This window comes from Homalodisca vitripennis, chromosome 4 (genome assembly GCF_021130785.1).
Source record: "Homalodisca vitripennis isolate AUS2020 chromosome 4, UT_GWSS_2.1, whole genome shotgun sequence".
Classification (NCBI taxonomy): Eukaryota; Metazoa; Arthropoda; class Insecta; order Hemiptera; family Cicadellidae; genus Homalodisca; species Homalodisca vitripennis.
In genome coordinates this window covers 61222956-61241074 of record NC_060210.1, presented here as the reverse complement: position 1 = coordinate 61241074, position 18119 = coordinate 61222956, and the positions used below count along the sequence as shown (strand labels likewise).

Sequence of the window (18119 nt, the reverse complement as noted above, 5' to 3'; positions counted from 1 at the left end):
CAGGTTAACTAGAACTACAACTGGAATAGTGTACTTAATATATCAGGAGGAGACTGCTGATAACAATAAATACTGTTTACGTTCCAAAATCGTACGTGCTATTATGTTAACTGACTTAAAAAATTATTGTACGTCAAATGTTTAATAATACCTATCTTTTTTAAGTCCTTTATGTTGGTGTACTGTTTTTTTCCTTTAATTAACTTGTTAGATATTACGGCAGGACAAGTAACTCATTAATTTAGTTACTTTTAGGCTTAACTAACAAATTTGAAAGTCAACTTAGTTTTGATTGTGCACTTTCAAGAACTTCCCTCCTCATTCCTTTAAAAAGAATAACAGTAGTTGGATCGAGTAAAAATATGACAAATAAGGTCATTAAAAGTATACCGATAAATAAACCCTCAAAGCTGACTAATAAACCAGTTTATTAAAGTAGAATATCTTTTAAATGCTTCTAAATTGCAATTAATCCCGAACACTGAACTTGGCTTTATCAGTATTTAAGTCATTTTTGCAACGTCTTTGAAATTTCCACTCTCCGATATTAGTCGTAACTGTTTCAATTAATATTCGAGCACACAGCAGAGGGAGCATAATTAGTTGGTTGACACACAAGCAAGCTTTGACACACAAATCCAGTCAACAGAGGTAGCAGCTACTACAAACACACTGAGACTACCGTCCCGGCCGTTAATATAGCCTACTCAGCCAACTGGCAAAGCGTTTAGTCCCCAAGCACTTGGATATGAATCTTTTATCAACTCCGTAACACTGTTTGGAGAACAGTAACTGGAACATGTGTAATCGAAGTCACTGCCCATTTCTAAAAACATTTCTATTATTACAGTTTATTCTGTCGTTACTATTCTATTAACTCAATAACAAAAATCGACTAAAAGAGCGCCCCCCTCAAAATTTCAGATAACTAACAAAACTACTTTTTCTTATTTCAGTGGTCAATAAAATTCAGTGGTAAAACAGGATATTCTGGGTATGTACATTTAAACATCTTGAGTCAGAGAAGGTGTCAAAAATGTAATTAAGACAATAATTAGAGCTATACATAGACAATAACGCCCAGACCTTTCCAATTCTGTTCTGTTCTGGACCACCATTTTGAAACGGTAACATATTTTTGAAAACAAACTTCACTATAATCTTTTTGACAAATTATGTGAGCTTTAAAACAATGTGCCGTATGTCGTAAGTTGACATCTGAATTAAAATCGAATCTATTTTTAGATTTGAACTATGAAACCCTACATTGTTGGCACATATTGTCCCTTAAATGAGATAACATTATTTTTAATTCATTTCCTGTAATTAAGAGGGATGTATTTTTTTCTTTGTTATAACTCTAACCGTTGTCTTAATATAGTTTAGGGCACCTTATCTCTCGTATACGAACTTATACAAGCTTGTAGTTTTAATTCCACCAATGCCTTCGGAGAAAATTAACCTTCCTAAAGTAAAAAAGTAAATCAATTGAATGTCGAAATCTTAGAAAATATGTCGTTGCACAATGTGTAAATTTTAAAATGGTTTTTCATTTTTTCTACTGTCATCTAAAGACATCATAAACTTGTGCGTACTCTATTGTGTAAGTGGGCACATCTGTCACTCAACATTTATGAACAAAAAGTGCATATGAACCTTATAGCATACTATATTTTATTTTTATTCTAAATTTTTAAAAGACTGTTGAATTGTAATAATACATTAAATAGATGATGAACGACCATATGTTTTTATATAAATGAATTTTTCAAATACAACTGAATGTAATACCATAAGTTTTGTATGTTATTTAATGAAGAGTAGAGTTTAATTTGTCTTTGCAGCTCTCACGGGGACCCTCGCTGGGAAGTATTGAATTTATTGGAATATTCAGTTAGTCTGCATGTATTGCGTCCATTCATATAATTGTGAACCATAAAATTAGTTTATTTTATAAAGTTGAATATCCAAATTAATTACATTATCGGTAATGTAAGGTGAAACGAATCTTTTGAACTTTTTCATTGATTTTATGCAATTTTACGGATATTTGTCGCAGTTTGGGCCTATCGTAGGCTAGTGGATAAATATTTCCTGTAAATATAGTGGAATCTTACGTGAGTTGCGATTTCTGGAATAATAGTTTGTTTATGGAATTCATAAATTAATCTTCTGATGTAACGAATGAAGAATACTATTTACTGAACTAAGTTCTCTCAATTTTAGCTCGATTACAGCCTTGGCCACATACTTACCGAACGAAATATGAAACATAAGTATACATTGTAATAATACATCACTACCTTGAGAATCGGACACGAATAATCGAATTAAAGAGCATGATAAGTCCAACCATTATAAATATAATGGTTCAGTTGCAATTAGAAAATTAAATTTAAACAAGAGTGTTAATTAGGAATTTGAGGTTATAATTCATTAAAAACATTCTTACTGGACAACTAGATTCCGAGATTCCGACGAGAAGGGCTTATTCAATGCGAAGGTTTAGTTAGATCAATTTCACCTTTTGCTCAGTCCATGATCTGAAATTTAACGCTGTCACAGACTTGACTCCTGAAATATGGAGTCACGTCTGTCTGAATTGAACAAATAATTCGGTGACTAAGAAGCTTAAAATTGAACTCTACATCGTTTTACATCAAAGACACCTACACTATTAATTCAAGTGTAATATAGACGAAGAGACGTTCTTCTCTCCGTCGCCGACTTTTTTATCCTTTCAGGCCGACGTGGACTCCAGATTTCAGAAATCAATTTTCTGTCAGCGTCACATTTCAAACGCTTTAATAAGTGAAAGGTGAAATAGATCCAAACGCAGCATTCATAACTTAAAACTTACGACGTATTTTCGTCGTAAATCAAGAAATTAACATCTATAAAGTGTAATCGGTCTGTTTTTATAATGTTCATGAACTTTAAATTTAAATATTCCTTCCCTCACAATCTAAAGAAAGGAAGATTTTATGAGTGACCGCCATCTTGAAATATTAAATTGAAGATATAGTATTTATCATGAACTTTCCAACGACAAAGGCGAGGAAACAAGTACAGCGAGCCGACGATGGGTCACGATGCGGGCAGAGACGCTGGTTAATCTTATATGCGTTCAAGTGGGAATATGAACTTGTAAATATAATTGTGTTCATTAATGAAATGGTTTATTCGTTAAAGATTCGAACATAATCATTAGTTTTTCATAATTTCGTTTATCTTACAAAGTTTAATGTCTAACCCTTGTTTCATTAATGTTCTCACACGCCACATTTTCACTGTCGTAATCAATGTTTGAACATTTCTAAAATTACATAAATGTTTAGTAAGTCATGCTGTAAGGACTTTTAATCTCTCAAGATATTTTAAAATTGGAATTAAAAATTAATTTAATCTATTTTAGAACTTTTAATTTTAGGTTTGAGTCTTACACATAAATCATTTATGTTACCTTGAAACCATATAAATTATTCAACACATTATATATATATGGATAGAAAGCAACAAATTAACTCTGAATATTGACGAAATGAATCAAAAATATACTATATTAATATAATTTATTTAATTAGTTTATCTATTGTAAAAATGAAAAATCTTTCCTACAAAATAGCGTACTCATTACAAATACAGTAGTTTATCTTTTTCAACACATACATAAATTATCTACATTAAATTACAAAGTAATTAATTTTAATATTAAGTAATATGAGTTATATTATACATAATACGTTGGTAAGCGCAAATATTGAGAACGGCTGGACTAATTCGATCGACCCGAGGAATTTTTATATGAAGATTAAGATATGAAAAACGCTACCAGGAACATTTTATAATTTTGAGAAATGTATTATTTATGTTTCATAATTCAAATTTAATTGCAACTTAACAGCTGTTACCACTTTCAGCTTAAGTTGGCAAATTGGTTGAAACACCTGTTTACGTTTAAAAGTTATTAAAAAATATTCATTGTCCAGAGCTTGATCAGGTGTGTGATGCAGACAGAAAATACAAAGATAATATCTATATTTTACGTCAAACTGTACCAGTGACGAATTTAAAACATATTATAATGCACTGTAGATATCATTTAAACACTTCTATAAAACCAAATCTAATAACCAAAGCCATGAATGTTTTCACATACGGTACTCGAAATATGTGGGCTTCCTTAACATTGCAATATGGCCTTTTAAAACAGTGACTTAAGGCAGATAAATGTACGATGGACATTAACATGCCTTAAAGATATATTCTTTCCCAGACTATAGTCAGAAAAACAACAAGACCTCAGAACTCAGATCCTTATAAACGATTATTTTGTATGAACTTAATAAGTTCAACTTTATACCGGAAAAAGGTAAGAAGAAGGTAGGATTTCCCCCTAGACTGTAATAAGCTTCTCAGTTCTATTTATGTATGTATATTTTCTTCTTCGGGAATTAAGACAAAATCAACTGTGGGAACGTGCATGATTTTATATGGTCGAACAAAGTTTATATTTTAATCGAAGGTTTATTTAATTAGGCTTCTCAGACCTACTTATGTACATATATTTCACTGTCAATAAGGCAAACTCTACCATGACACTGGAAATATAATAGAACGTAATTACTTGACAAGTACAAGAAGTAAACTATTTTTACCGAAGTAGGTTTCCGAGACTTATATGTTTCTATTTTTGAACAGGAAACTAACGACTCAGCTGTGGCGTTGAAAATATAACTAGTGCGAATCAGAAATCCTCAAAGGATACAATATTAAGGTTAAACTTTGATGCTCTTAATCATAAAAATTGCAATAATATGTACCTGATATAAGGAAGTACCTTTTAAAAAATTTGAAACGACTACATCTTATTATATCATAAGTGATTTTACTGATTAGTATTACTAATAAGTAGTATGTTAATAAGGGTCTCGATTTTGAAATTGCGCGTGAACAGCTACATTATATAAAGGATGTCTGAAACTTCAAGTTTTGTTGGTATTTATTAGTTAAACATATGAAATCAAAACCCTATAAGCTAACCTAAAGTGTAAATTAATTACTCTTTATTTTACGTATAGTATATAAAACCATCATTAGAAAATCTTATATGACGGTCATGGCACATCTCAGAATTAAGAGGATTTAATTAGTGACGTATTATGAAGAGGTCCTAAGCCGTGTGTATGAAAACTGTGTGTATCGTAATGTTTCAAACTATTACTATTAGTTTTGCAAAGTTTTAGTACGTTAATTAAAAAGAGATAGCCTAGTACTCGAAGAGAAATAGGCTTTCGTAATACACCAAAATCGGAAATGAAACTTATGGTAGTGAACCTATAAATAATAGAGTTGGAGTTCCGTTACAGTCATTTTTTACCACACGAGCCTCACCCATTCATATATCAAATACACATGTAAACACTTTTTATGTTATTCGTAGATATAACAATTGTTCAACTTAAATTTAAATAGTACACTTGAATGCTTATAACACCGCATGAAGCATTCTCAGGTTAGATCAGTAAACCGTAAAAACCAAGCCAGAAAGACAAATGGACGTCGAAGTGACACGGAACGAGACGGTTTCCGTCACCGAGATAATAGTTGCCTTCCGCGTTTTAAGCCTGCTTCGAATCTACCTTGAGGTAAATGCCTTGGCAATCTTGAACTATTCATTAACATTTCTGTACTATTTCAGAACTGTTGTTACTTGAGCTCTTGAATATTTTAAGTCGTGTACTTTCATCAGGGCTACAATTTCTCCCTGGTAACATTGACCTTTAATCTGTTAATGGTAATTGAGGGTTTAGTAACATGTCTTATTATAATTAGTACTTCATCTACAACATTCTAATTAGTACCTTAACAAGGAGACTGGCGTTCAGCAGGTCCAGCTCGACTAGAAGGTGGACTGCAATATGTTTATTTTAATAATAATATGTTTATTTGTAATATGTGTATTACGTTTATTAAACCCATATTACACCAATAATGGTGTACACATTGCTCTATATGAGTGTCACCAGACATGTTATGAGGCATCGAGGACAGTTTTGGAAAAAGAACCACACGGTTATTCTCTGCCAAATAAGTGAAATATTTAACAATATGTCCTTTCACTTTACAATACGTCAAACCCACTTTTTAAAATTACTTAGCTTATATTGGTCTACAGATATTTTTATAAGAAATATCCTATAACGACTTGGATTGTTGATATTAATATTCCAGAGTATTAATATTTAAATCATCAATAATACATCCAAGACGATATAAAATATTTTTTTATTAGTAAAGATCCTAGTGAATATTAAGTACAATGTATTACTAAATTTGTTAACTATTAAATATTATCTGGTTTGTCTAAAATAAAAATCACAGTTCTAAATAAAAACAATGGATTTATTTTTAACTGGCAAATTAATAAGTTCAACGTTTCAGAATTTTTATCACTCTATTCTCCACAAAGAAGTGACAAACCGTTTAGTAAATTTAAAAATTCCTTTGGCAAGAAATAAAAATATTAATTAAATATATCAAAATAAAAATCAGAGCTCTCTTTTAAAATAAAATAATAAAGTTTGAAAATAAAAATGAAATACCACTTGGAAATAACTAAAATAAAAATGTTCACTTCTAAGTTCACTCAAAATTCAAAATAAAAATTTAAACTTCTCTTTACACTATTTGAACCATAACTTTCAAGTCTCTGCAATTCAGATTACAACTCTCTCTCTAACAATTATTAAAGTTCAATTAATTTTCAATTAATAATTCACAATAAAACAGTTCCAGTTAAATATTAATAAATTACTACTTTTCCAAATCTCAATTAAAGTTATTAACAAAGTTCAATTTTAATTAACTTCTCTTGCAAGCATGAACCAAATGTAACCTGTATCATTCTATTATGATCTATTGTTCTTCGAGAATAAGTTATTCAGAATGCTCTGTAGTTTCTTTGAATTTAATTTTTTCCTATAAAAAAGACAACAGAATTCATTTAAAATCCGATCAGGATGACTATTTCAATAAAACGTACAATAAATTTGGTGCTTACCTCAAAATCACTCGCGGAAAATTTTAAGAAATACGGCGCACTGCAATTAACTTTACTCACGAAAAAAACCAAAAGAAGGGCGAAAATTATGAGCGGGCGCTTAAATACTTCCCTTTCTAATCAACTTTGCAGGACATCCGTGGTGCTCTCTCATTGGTCCAGCTGTATCAAACCAGGAGAACAATTCTCGCAACAAGACAAGTTCTAATCAATTCAAGGCAGTCAACCTGCCTTCCTAACAATTTACAACTACCAGTACTAACTTGCCAAAGGATTACATGTTCGTTTTTACCCTGACATTTCACAATCTAATCTAAAATTAAGTCCCAATATTTCGATCCCAAAATTTTTATTTAATTTAAGTTTTCATAAAAAAAATAAATCAATGTAGCTTTAAAAACGCTACATATCCATATAAAATTTGCTACATCATTATTTTCGGGTAAATAAAAACTCAATTTTTATCAATATGTACTGCTCTTTAGCTTTATAATATTTTATATTCCACACTTTAAAAAAATATTTCTCTTGGATGCTTCCAAAAGCATCTTGCAGACTTTGTTTTAATTATCGTAGGTTTAGATAAATGAAAAACAAGTTCTGATTTGCGCTATTTCTTCCAATAAAGTAACATCTATAATGCGTGAGTTTCTTTTTAAAGGAACTTTTTGGATGTTACGAGTATGTTTTATTGTGGAGCTGAATATATTTATTATTTGTTCATTTATTTTTGACATTTATCCTGATAAAGATTAACTGTATGGTAATACTTCTACCCTACAACCATCAAACAACTGGAGTACAACATTTTTTTCGCCCTATGTGAGATTAGGTAAAAATATTTTTACCTGTAAATTTGTTTTATTTTTTGGGAAAGCATTTTTATTTATTTAACAATTATGCTTGACAAAGCGGAAAATAAATATGTACTTCTGTACATTTGTTCTTTTAATATTGAATAGAAATAAATAAACTTTTATGTGCCGTACGCAAGCAGTAGTCACGTTTACGTTGTAAGATGGAAATTTCGAAAGCAGCCTGTTCAAAATTGCGTAGCACACATTTAAAACTTCCAATGGCCGATATACCCAATATACATCACAATTTCCATACTATATTTTCTAAACAATTTTAAAGTTGCTTTATGCATTTATTTCCACATGCTAAAATCACTTTTCACTAAGTTCAACCATTCATAACTGATTACTTATTTAAGCTGAAAAGGAAGAGCAAAATCTGAAAAGGCCAGTAATAGAGCGACAGTTCACGTATTTGAGCCCACGTTATTTCGAGGTTCATTAAATGGGTGTTAACAAAGTTGTATATATGAGAAGCAAATATTCTACTTTTATTTCACGGAATACTCGTATCTGGTTCGACACCGATTTGATTTTAAAGATACTCGTTCAAGGTATAAATTAAAAGTACAGAGGCTAAGTAAAACATCAATTATAATCTAAAAGCATAACTTTGATACTTTGATACATCCACCAAAATATTCAAATGGCTGTACTGTTTAACCTTACTCCATATTAAAGATAACCTTTATATAGAACCATTACCTATATTAAAGTGGAATGGAGATTAGAAATTACAGTCAATAGGTATTTACTAGAAACAAAGACAAGGAAAGTAACAAGTGTTGACGATTAATTACTTTTGTTATACATCGTCTCAGTGCTTTTCCATTAATGGTGTAACATACACAACATCTTTAGCTATAGTTTTATAAACCATTGTAAAATTTTGGAGTCTATTTTTAATCCAAGTCCGCAACTTTAGGAGAAATTAATAAAAACATTAGTGACACAACGTTGAGTGTCCGTTAAACATCATCCTAGTTAGTCATTTGTAAAAATGAGGACAGAATAGACAAATCGGGACAATAACAGATCGTGGGAAGCCGTCATAACAAAAGTAGTGCACGAGAAATTATTTGTTGTTTTGACTTCTGTTTGGTGAATAGGTATTGAAAGATAACAAGTTTCGTAAATTTGGTGTCGTTATATGTTACAAAAATATAACACTACTTTTCGAAGATAAAGCAAACTCAAAAACTATAAACTAGTCAATTTGTGGTGATAAACTCACCGGAACCACGTACAAAAAGTAGTTCGTCAAAAACAACCTGAGCGTGCAGAGTGACTAGAGAAGTAACAACATTTCACTCCTTAAACGATGCACTAAATAATACACCTGCACACGCCAGACGAGGTGAGGGAGTCTGAAGGTTTACTGGACTGGTTAAAGATGTTCGAAAATGCCCTCAGCTTTCCTGTTTCCCCTTTTTATTCTGCAAGATCAGATTGACCAGTAGTACATACAACTAACGCCGAAAGTTTTCCAACTTTCGGGATATACCTTTCGCTTTATAAACCTGTGTTTCTGCAGATATGCCCATGGTTTCAATATTGGAGTAACAAGGAAATACTGATATTTGCCGCCGGCTTGTAAAGTCCTTCGGTTCATATAAGTAAAATACAGTAGTGCTCTAGAACTTTAACTGATATGTTAGAATATGAAGTCCAACATTGGCGCTTCAGGAAACTCCAAAACTAATGTCCCCTAGGTATTTGAATTACGCTCTGTATAATTAGATGGTCGTAGAATCTTAAAATACTTTACAAATTTAATTCTACAAAATTACTTTGTTGTTATTAAGAAACTTAAAAACTACCTAATAATATAAGTGTTGTTCTCCCATTCACTTGTATAATTACGGCTCATTTTTAAAATGTAATACATGACTGGGCTTCAATACTTTTTTAGGGCTCCACTAGTTGGGTGTTCATTAACTAGTTTTATGATAAGCAAGGTATAAAATAAACTTACAAAACATATCGTTTATTGTCACTATCCAAATACATTTTAACTGTCGATACCTAAAGCGTCTTCAGTACTGTTGTACGGTCACAACGAGTTCTCTACCACTGTCCGAGAGAATATTAAGGTACCCTAAAAGATCAACGTAATTAATTATCTTACTGTAAAACTTCCCTTGTGCTTTTTGAATTATTTTCAATACTTCCATTTTGAAGTAATTCGACATTCTCGCCATAGAAATTTTAAATTTTGAATACATTTTTTCAGAGCGAGTTCGTAGCAGAGCACGACGAGAGATTGAAGTACATCTCGGGGTTCAGTGGCAGCTACGGGGTTGCCGTGATCACTGAGACCAAGGCCGCTCTCTGGACTGATGGACGCTACTTGCTGCAGGCTGACAACGAGCTTGGGTGTGACTGGCTGCTCATGGGACGAGGAGATGTCCAGGTATCTGGCATTTATCGTTTGTGTTTTACACTTGATTAATTGTATCCTTTGCATTGCTTTAAATCTTCCCAATTATACTTTTAGTTATTGTTCTTACATACGTTTTATCTTTATTGTAACACATTATACTTATTGATAGCAGACATGATAAAAGACGCTACTATTAGCGTCTTTTACTTTTCGGTAATATTAATTGTTAGGAAGGTAGCACTAATCATATACTTATTCCTATATATTGTGATAAAAGAAGTTAAAAGTTTTGAATTGAACCTTATGACTAGTTTGCTTGTCCATCACAAGCAATATAACTCATTAGGTTATCTTTTCTTTTGTATAGTTAGCAATAGATAGTAGTAGTCACTAATTATCTAAGTATTTTTAATTGATTTAATCACAAATCGATAACGAAAACTATGTTAATTTTTATAATGCTATTTTCCATTTGGACACAAATATTACACCTTATTTCTAAAAAATCTCAAAATCCGAACCACAATTACCCAGAATTAGAGAACCAGAAATTGAATTCCTATAGGTTCAGAGTGTGGTGGAGGGAGCGGGTTCAGGTAGGGTGTATGCTTTTCTTCTCGAAACATAGGCACATGCTTCTTGATCATAATATATGAGGCAGATGAGAGCAGTGTGGAGCTGCCCTGTAATGCAAACTACTGAATGTCTCAATAAAAGCATAGGTAGTATACCTTTTTCAGGTGTAGAAGTAGGGACTGTAAATTTATTATCACTTAGATGGAAATGACAATACCACAAGAATAAATACAATTGAGTAAAATAATATAGCAGCAAAAAGTGTAAATTGCCTGGTACAGGCTTTTATAACGATAATAAACATTCTTATATAATGCCATAATATTTGCAGCTAGATGACGTAGAAGCGGGCGTTTCATCAGTCAGAAGCGGCGCGGGAGAGTTCACTAATTAAACTCCGGTGGCGGGAGGATCCCTGACAAATGAGGTGTCGGTACTAATGTGATCCCTGCTCACAGCGGGGAGTGGGAGGGGGTTGGGAATCGAAAATTCCCTTTCACCGCCTGTCACAGAAATGAGGACGACTGACATAATGAGTGTAGGCAGCGCGGCTCAGCGGCTGTATTACTAACAAGCTGTAAATAACCACACCTGGGATCTGTCACACCCTCGGCTTCTGTTGTTATTGAGTTGTTGTAGTGATATAGAGATACTGCAGAGGCACTGGTAACAGTCACTGACTTATTGACACACAGCCACTAGCTGTTTTCAATAACATATTTACTATGAGAGACTGGTCATCCTCTCAAAATGTATACAATGTGTCTCAGTTTTTAATATTTTAAGTATCAAATATAGATATATTCAATCTGTTTTTGTTACTGAGATGTTACTAACTAAGATAGTAAGTGCAACGAATCCAATAATTTATTTAATTCATAAAAGAGTCTTAAATGATCAAAACAACAGAGTTTTTACATATCATCAAGCAGCAATAAACAAAGGCGAAAAGTTGAACAACTGAAAGTTTGCCTTAGGAAATATCGCACCCGGAGACCGTGTCAGCTTACTGACACCCGGGTCGCCCAGGGCTACCTTGCTCTTCGTGCTTTCATGTATTATTTGACATTTCATTCCTTTCGAACTATACTTGTTGTATTGTAACTGTAAGCGATTCTGTTTCTTGCTAAGAAGGCAAGTAACACCTTATTGTGAATACTTATAGTTAGTATTTTTAAGCTTTTCCAAAACTAAGAATCCGATTCATTAAAAAAAGTTTTATTATATATTTAATAGCAGGGTGCGCGTTAAAATGACCTTGTAACGGCTGCGGAAATAAAAATACCTGTTCCGCTTGATCTGTGTTAAAATCAAACATTTCAAACAGTGTTCTCAAAAGTAAACTTCAACATAAAGACTATAAAAGCTCCATAACGTAACTAATGCCGAATTTTTTTAGATCGCCCGATGAAGAATAAAAGTAAGATAATAATGTAATAAGTGCTTATCTTTTATAACATTTTGTCTTAATCGGATCTCATGTTTCCGAGTTAAGTTAGATACTTTAAAAGCTGCAGTTGAGTTGGAAGGTGCCGTAAACCTAGAACACTGGAATGTATTGTTTAAAATAATTCTCTTTGACTTCTAAATGCATAATAAAACATGAAGTGTTAATGTATCTCCCAGTATTGTACCTCTACTAGTTTGTTTGTAAGTAACGTAGCTAACTTTCCTACTTCATTTGTTCAAGTAAAATAATAGTAACAATAATGATAGGGTTTCTTTTATGTAATCACACCGTTAAACAAGATAACTCAGGGCACAATGGGCTCCAGGGAAGGAAAATTACCTGTTCAGATCTCTGCTGTATGTATCAGGCCACGACGGTCTCCTGGGGCCTGTGTGTTTCAGAGTTTAATATGCAAGTTACGTGCTTCCAAGATATATCGCACTTTAGTCACAGCTTTGCTAGCAAGCCTGTATAATCAACCTGAGGTAAATTTCTACAATTTATCTAAATCACCAAGAATACAACACTCATTTTATGAAATAAACTGTGTTTTCGTGTTTTTATAACTAAATTTGTTGCTGTGGTATTAGTATTTCAATATACTATTATGGCTTCTGGACTGAGTCAACGTTAATAGAAACAAGTGAAAAATATTATATAAAATATAGAAAACCCTTGTTATGATTCACATTTATTTTATGAAAATTGAAGTTCTTGTAATTATTTTAAGCAGGAAAGGAAGAACTAGCGTACTTTTTTATGAGTGTAAATAGTTTTTAAAGCTTTCATTAATTGTATTTAATTATTAAAACATTTATCTTTTATTGTTAGCCTCTGAATTCTAGTTTAACTTTTATATTCTTCCTATCTTAACAGAGCTGTTAAAAGAGCTACTGAAAGAAGGTACTTAATGAATGATCATGTAAAAAGAGAACTTTACTTAAGGAAACAATATAAAAAATGTAAGCACTAGAAGAGGAAATTAATTCGTCAGTTAAATAAGTAGCTATATTGTACTAGTGGAGTTTTATTTCTAACTTGCAATCATTGAACACAGTGTCAGCAACAAAAACAATGAACAGTATATCAACAAATAAAACGTTTATATTAATCTTCATATTTTTCTATTTTGTAACTACCACTTATATGGTTTCATTCTAAGGCATTGTGTGAAATTTTATTAGACTAGGTTATCCATTGCGCGGTGTTTGTTGGCAATGGAGATGGCTGACCTGGTTGCTGAAAATCAACAACTGAAACATCGTTTACTGCAGCTTGAAGAACAATACAAGCACGTCCTTGACCACTCTATTGAGTCGGACACTCGTCTCATGCAGTATACCAACCAGGTGTTCGTGGCGGCCACATCGTTGGTTGAGTCGCCCGTGCGCGCTTCCGTGGCTGACTGCGCCGTGCAGTGCGACCCACCACTTTGCGCTTCCGTGGCGGACTGCGCTATGCAGTGTGACCTGCCTACTGACTGCGGAGATCAGCGTTGTGCGGATACTAGGGACCTCGTGGCTGGCCTCAAGACTACAATTGAGGTTCTGGAGGCGAGCTGAATAGCTTGAGGGAGAAGGGGAGTGGTTAATGTACGCGTGAGCAGCCTTCCGAGTGGTCGGTGGTGAGCGACAAAAGAAGACATCTTCCGACTAAAACTGATAATAAATATCAAGTACTTTCAAGCCTACGGCATGCATCACCTCCATGGAAATCCCCTGCAATGCACAGAACCCCCATAGAAGACCAGAAGAACAAGAAGAAGAAAAATAAGAACAACCATAAAACCAATCTGCCTCTTTCTTCAATTTTTATTGAAGGGGACAGCCACGTCTGTGGTTTGGTTGGCCATGTGCGGCCGAAGGTGGCCCGGAGGACGAAGGTGGATGGCTTGTGTAAACCTGGAGCCAAGCTGCTGGATGCGACGTCCGACGTGCCTCCACCTGGTAGCTGCTGTGTTATCGTCGCCGGGACCAATGATGTCGCCTCCGGTCAGCAATGCAATGTCTACCGACACCTTGAACAGCGCATTGTGACTAGGCTACTGACCTCCGGCGTTGTTGTCTCCACCCTGCCTCACAGACACGACTTACCACCGTGTCATCAAATTAATCAAGAGGTCGCACTATTAAACGCATATATTGAGGAACTATGCGCATGATACCGTGGGGCGGTGGTGTTGGATTTCAACCAAATAAGCAGAAGTGCTTTCACGTCTCATGGGATGCACTTGAAGCAGAGCAGCAAGCATCTTCTGGCGGACCTGCTGATTGATTGTCTGCGGAGGTTGAATCGCTCCAATCCTCGAACTTCATCCCGGTTTCCTGTAACCGCTGCCGAGCCACTACCGACACGGCCACAGAGGTCTTCAACTACCCCAATGCTGACTACCTTGGAACTGCCAGTCGCTGTTTATCCCCACGTGCTTCCCTATGACTCATTCGCAGAGGCACTAAAAAGCGGATCATCGGTAAGAAAGCCTGATTCAACCTTTATTAATGCCATGAATCAGCAAAAAAACTCTTTCAATTGTGTGAATCTGACATAAAAATATCAGAATCGGGGAATTACGCAACCAAACAGTCTCAAGAAAACCCAAATCAAATTCACAAAATTCAAAATTCAATTTAAGCATTTTCTGTTGTCCACCAGAATGCACAGTCTACCACAAATAAAGTCGACGAGCTGATGCTCATGGCAGAAGAGCTGCATCCTGACATATTTGTTGTTTCTGAGCATGGCTTCACGGCTGATACTGTTGCAATGTTCAGAATCAATAATTACGAATTGGCTAGCGTTTATAACCGAACTAACTACAAAGGGGGTGGCGTGGCAATCTTTGTCAAATACCGACTAAATTACCAGCCATTAAAAGTGGATTATAGGAGTGATCTAAACTTTGAAATGGCTGGGGTAAAATTTGATCAAAAATCCATTGGAAAATTCACAGTAATTGGCTTATATAGATCTCCAAATGGGTGCAGCACCACATTTTTTGAAAACTTTGAAACACTTCTAAATTTGTTTCATTCAAAATTATTGAAGTTCATCATCATTGGTGACTTCAACATCGACGTTCTGGACTACGCTAACCCCCTGGCCCAGCGGCTTAGTGATATCTTATCTTCTTTCTGTTTAACATGGTCCGTGAACTCACCAACACGAGTCTCTGCCGCGTCGAGTACGGCCATCGACAACGTCATCACAAACATCCCAGACGTTTCGGTCTCTGTTCTGAACGCGGCCATATCGGATCACTTCGCCCAGGAAGCCGTAATTACCTACTCCAAACCAAAATTTGAACCTCCCTCCGTGAAAATAAAACGAGATGTAAAGTCTGCAAACGTTGATCTTTTCAACAATTGTCTCAGGAAGGAGTCGTGGTCATTCCTGGATTCTATTTTTATAAATATTTTTAAAGCGAGTAATTTTTCATTTAAATGTCACTTGTCCATTCAAAAATTTCAAAGAACGTTTTCAAAGGAGAAGAGATACCTGGATTACTCAAGATATTCTCAAATCAAGAGAAAGGCTCAAGTTTTATCATTCGATATATGTAGGGACCGAAAACGAACAATTCAAAACTTTTTTTCGAAATTTCAAGCAATATTATCGTAAAAAAATAAGGATGGCCAAGGCACGAGATTTCGAAACCAAACTGAGACAATCAGACAATTTTTCAAAAAGCGCTTGGAACATTATAAAAAATAGCACAAAACAACAAAATTTTTCCAAATTTTCAACTCCGAAACTTAAAATAACAAATAAAATAATTGATGATCCGTTTGAAGTGGCAAGCGAATTTAACAAATTTTTTTCAACTGTGGCTGAACCAGACGACTCATTTTCGGATAGCCCTCGCGATAATCCATTGACGAGACCGATCTCGTCTATGGTTCTTATTCCTGTGAGTGAGGTGGAGGCGGCCCGTATCGTGCGGGATTTAAGACCGAAAAAATCCAGTGACACCAATGGCATGTCTGTGTGGTTGCTCAGGGGGTGCTTCAAATACCTCTTGACTCCAATCACCCGACTGATCAATCTTTCATTTGCTCAAGGCGTATTCCCGTCGGTATTGAAGATTGCTAAAGTTATACCAATTTTCAAAAAGGACGATGCTTGCATTCCAAGCAAATATCGTCCAATTTCTATACTCCCAGTTTTCAGCAAAATTTTCGAAAAAGCTTTCCTCAAACAATTTGAACAATTTCTTGATCGTTACGAGATTCTATGTCCCGAACAATTTGGGTTCAGGAAAAACAAGTCGACAATCGATGCTGTAACGAATCTAATTTACAATGTTGTCGAGGGCCTAGAGAGGCGAGAGCACGTGCTAAGCATATTCCTCGACCTCTCTAAAGCTTTTGACTGTGTGCATCATGCAACACTGTTGCACCAGTTGTGGTCAAGTGGTATTCGGGGACTGCCGCACGATTGGATCTCGTCTTATTTAAAGGATAGAGAGCAGTGCGTGCAGATTGCGAGTGTCTTGTCAGGCAAGGTCAAAATGCCCTACGGTGTCCCACAGGGATCAATATTAGGGCCAGCCCTTTTTCTAATTTACGTCAACAGATTGAATTCTGCAATCCAGAATGGAAAATTTATTCAATATGCTGACGATACGACTCTCTGCATCAGATCAAAATCAAAAAACGAACTTGCAATGGAGTCATTCATTGGTTTGAATTCATGCATCGAATATTTCTCCAGAATCAATCTGAAAACAAACAGTTCAAAATCAAACGTCATACATTTTTGCCTTCGGCAACAAGGACAAGAGCTCCGACCCGCGGTGATGGTGGACGATTTCCTTCTGGAAGAAACAGACTCCATTAAGTTCCTTGGAATGTACCTTGAACGGGGGCTGACATGGGACGATCACATTGAAAACGTTTGCTCTAAGATTGCTTCGGGAATTTATGTCCTGCGCAATCTTGCAAAATTTTGTTCGGTGGATGTATTAAAAATGGCCTATTTTGGTCTGATACATCCACATTTGGCATATGGCTTGAGATTGTGGGGAAGCTGTTCCAAGTACAGATTTGAAAGAGTTTTCAGATCTCAATAGAAAGCCGTAAGAATTCTTTCAAAATTAAACCCCAGAGAGTCGTGCAAATATGCCTTTAGGGAGCTTGGATTGCTGACCCTTCCCTGTCTCTATATTCTCGAGGTGGCCTTGTACTGCCGACTTAAATGCGAGTTGGTACGGGGCAGGAATGTCCACCAATATGGGACTAGAGGCAGGAATAACTTTCGAGTCGAACAGCACAGAATGGCAGCTTTCGAACACTTACCATCTCAAGTTGGAGTCAGACTAATCAATAGGCTCCCTGAGGGCACCAAACAACTCAATGAAACAAAACAATTCAAAACTCGACTAAAACATTTTCTTATGTCAAAGGCATTTTACTAAACTGATGAGTTCATGATGGGCCGCTGGGATGAAAATTTTTGAAATTAACAACAACCACGAATCCCCGGTTCTGATACATACAAGAATTATATTACATTGTATGTATTTACCTTGACCAACATCATTTATCTGATGTACTTATTTACTTTATGTAGTTACGTTGACGCATGCCATGCAATATTGTAATGGTTTCACGCAATAAAGAATATTATTATTATTATTATTATAAAGTAAAATGCTACAATATTAAAAAATTTTACTCTAGCAGTGCCTTAGGGGGGAAGGTCTATATTATTGTAGCAACTTTTTTTGCTCTAATATCTGCCAACGTTCATACAAATGTTCATGATGAACGGTCAAATATTTTCTGAGTCTAT

General features: G+C 34.7%; 1 protein-coding gene across 1 annotated transcript in view; it reads left to right on the top strand.

The window, feature by feature from the left end:
• Positions 1-13891, top strand: part of LOC124361045 — a 198033-nt gene extending 184142 nt beyond the window's left edge. Inside the window, exons 3-4 of the mRNA XM_046815082.1 lie at positions 10154-10333; positions 13604-13891. Of these exons, the coding sequence (XP_046671038.1) occupies positions 10154-10333; positions 13604-13891 (468 nt within the window). The remainder of the gene's footprint in view (positions 1-10153; positions 10334-13603) is intronic.
• Positions 13892-18119: the final 4228 nt, after the last annotated feature.